The sequence below is a fragment of the Nicotiana tomentosiformis genome, chromosome 2, assembly GCF_000390325.3.
Source record: "Nicotiana tomentosiformis chromosome 2, ASM39032v3, whole genome shotgun sequence".
Lineage (NCBI taxonomy): Eukaryota > Viridiplantae > Streptophyta > Magnoliopsida > Solanales > Solanaceae > Nicotiana > Nicotiana tomentosiformis.
In genome coordinates this window covers 125,220,016-125,223,201 of record NC_090813.1, presented here as the reverse complement: position 1 = coordinate 125,223,201, position 3,186 = coordinate 125,220,016, and the positions used below count along the sequence as shown (strand labels likewise).

Sequence of the window (3,186 nt, the reverse complement as noted above, 5' to 3'; positions counted from 1 at the left end):
TAGCTAGAAACTTAAATTGTTTAGGGTTTAGTATTTTTTAGGTTATTTAATCAATATCTAAATAGGAAGTGTAGTCAAAACAATATTGGAATATGTTTCCTACTTTTAGTTAAACTAGGTTTTGGACTATTATAAATAAGAGTGCTACTCCCTATTTTCTAATGTGAAAATATTCAAGATATATGTTGAGATTTCTGTTCTAGAAAAGAAACACGAAAGCCTACCTTTAAAATCCTCCAAAGAGGCTTTATTAATACATTATTTTTTTTAATTTAGATAGAAAAAAAAGAATGGGATCTTATCAATTAATCAGAGAGAAGAATGATGCAAGATTAAGTCGGGATCTAGAACAAGGAGATGTGCAAGTTGAGGTAGAAGTTAAGAATTTTTATTCGCCTAGAAATATTGAGGTTATTACAAGTGATGCACAAAAGGATTACAATAATGGCGTCGAATTGGCTGCTTTGACATCTACAAATTTGTCCACAAATACATTGCCAATATCAGGCAGCAGGCCTAAGACTGGTTCCGCTGCAGCGAGTGAAGATGGTCGCCTTCTTTCTCTTGACGTTTTTCGCGGTATTACTGTTGCGTTAATGATATTTGTAGAATACGCTGGTGGACTTTATCCCTCTGTTAATCATTCACCTTGGAATGGTTTAAGCCTAGCAGATTTTGTGATGCCATTTTTCCTCTTTATTGTTGGACTCTCTCTTGGACTTGCATACAAGAACTTGCCCTGCAGATTGACCGCCACTAGAAAAGCAATATACCGTGCACTTAAGCTTTTCATTATTGGACTTTTTCTTCAAGGGGGCTATTTTCATGGTCTCAAAAATCTAACTTATGGAGTGGATATTGCGAATATTAGATGGATGGGTATATTGCAGAGAATTGCAATTTCATTTTTGGTGGCAGCAATGTGTGAAATTTGGTTTAAGGGACGTGATAATAATGAAGTCAATTCAGGGCAATCTTTGTTGAAGAAATACCATAAACAATGGGCCATCGCTATAATAGTTAGTGTTGTCTACCTTTCTTTATTCTACGGTTTATATGTTAATGATTGGGAGTATCAGATGCCAATGGACGTAACAAAGACATTCTCAGTAAAATGTGGTGTACGGGGAGATACTGGACCGGCATGTAACGCTGTTGGAATGATTGATCGAAAATTATTTGGCATTCAACACTTATATACAAGACCAATTTATGGAAGATTAAAAGAATGTAGTGTCGATTCTCCTGACTATGGTCCCCTGCCTCTAGATGCTCCATCATGGTGTCAAGCCCCTTTCGATCCAGAAGGCGTTCTGAGCTCGTTAATGGCGATTGTAACGTGCTTCATTGGTTTGCATTATGGCCACATTATTGTCCATTTCAAGAATCATAAAGTTAGAATTCAGCAATGGTTGATACCATCCTATTGTCTTGTACTGTTCTGTGTAATATGTGACTGCTTCGGGATGCATTTAAACAAGGTTTTGTACTCCTTCAGTTACATGTGTGTTACTGCTGGTGCAGCTGGATTTCTCTTCACTGCAGTCTATGTGATGGTTGATGTGTTGGGTTATAGGCGCTGGACTACCGTGCTGAAATGGATGGGAACGAATGCATTGCTAATCTACGTTCTTGTATCGTGCAACATTCTGCCGGTTATTTTGCAGGGTTTTTATTGGAGGCGGCCTGACAATAATATTCTTACATTGATTGGTATTGTACATATAAAGTAGTAGACAAACAATTGGCATGTAAAACGAGGCTAGAATTTGAACTTTATGAGTTCTAAATTCTAAGATAGTTGTTGCATTATGTGTCAGTAATTGGATACTCATTTTATTTTTTGTACATATTTAATAAAATTTTTAATACAAATATATAATTTTGATACCTTCTAGCTCCGCCTTAGGTAGTTGATTTAAAGCTTTGCTTCTCTTTTATTTGGTGCTCGCCATATTAATATCAACAATACGGTAACTTCAACTCAAATGGCACCCCCCAGCAATACCCTTTTTAAACTAAACACCAATGGTTCAGCACGATTAGATACCGGCCAAGGCGGAATTGGCGGTGTCATACGTGACTCAGCAGGTAACTGCCTCACAGGCTTTTCAGGACACCACATCTCTCATGTTAGTGTTGAAACAGAACTACAGAACTACAGGCACTATATCATGGTTTGCAGCTGACTTTTAATCATGGATACAAACCTCTAGAAGTGAACCTAGATGATCAAGCAGTCATTACCATATTATAGACCTCGCACCCTCTATATGCTAATCTTATACATGATTGCACGTTTTTGATCGCGCAACTGGATGTTCCTGTCATACTTTACACATACAGGGAGCAAAATCAAGTAACTGATTTACTAGCAAAGTCTGGCTGCCATGTGGATAGAACTGCAGACATCACTGTTTTTGCACAACCTCCGTCTTTTGTTCGAACAACTTTGGAAGGGTTGCACCATCAGCTCTTCAGCACGAAATCTGTTTGCAAAGTCCTCTTGAATGTCCTTTTTGTATTTCCTGGGATACGGGAATCAGCAGTAGTAATAGTTACCCCAGATCCCTTTTGTAACGACCCATCACGTGGTCGCCCCCTCAGGATAATGTCTATGCTTTCAAATGCTCTCTTTACTACTCCGCCTTAACATAATATAAATAGTTATCCTTTGAACAAAAAAATAATATCAACAATGTACGGTAACTGAAACTCGGACCCTTTTTCCATATTAATTTTTTTAAAGATAATTGAAATAATATCTCAGAAAAATAAAAATACTCTATAAATACCATTTCCGTCAATGACAATTACGGATCTGTTAATAAATAATGTCCCAATTATTTAAAAGGAAAAGAAAAAAACAGCCTTAATTTATGATAATAGATCCAATTCTTATTTGGTCAATGCTCTTGATCAGTTTTGGTTTTTATTATCCTTTTTTCCATTTTTTCTTTTAAATTTTCATTTATAAAGACGTTTCTGCTGTCAACTCTCTTAACTTTTAAGATGCTTAAGCAATCATACTCAGTTTGAACTACTACTTTTTTCCTTTGTTGGTCCTTGACTTAAAGCTTAATCTAAATCATTGACCCAAATTACATTAAAAAACCTTCCTACTTGGCCTCAATCTCTGCACTTGGTGATTTTGGCAGAACGTGTCTTCACATACTATTATATGCT

General features: G+C 36.4%; 1 protein-coding gene across 1 annotated transcript; it reads left to right on the top strand.

Annotated features, from left to right (window-relative positions):
- Positions 1-520: 520 nt before the first annotated feature.
- On the top strand, positions 521-1,749 carry LOC104096158 (uncharacterized). The gene has a single exon (XM_033656102.2). The coding sequence runs from the start codon at positions 597-599 to the stop codon at positions 1,731-1,733; it is 1,137 nt and encodes a 378-aa protein (XP_033511993.1). The 5' UTR covers positions 521-596; the 3' UTR covers positions 1,734-1,749.
- Positions 1,750-3,186: the final 1,437 nt, after the last annotated feature.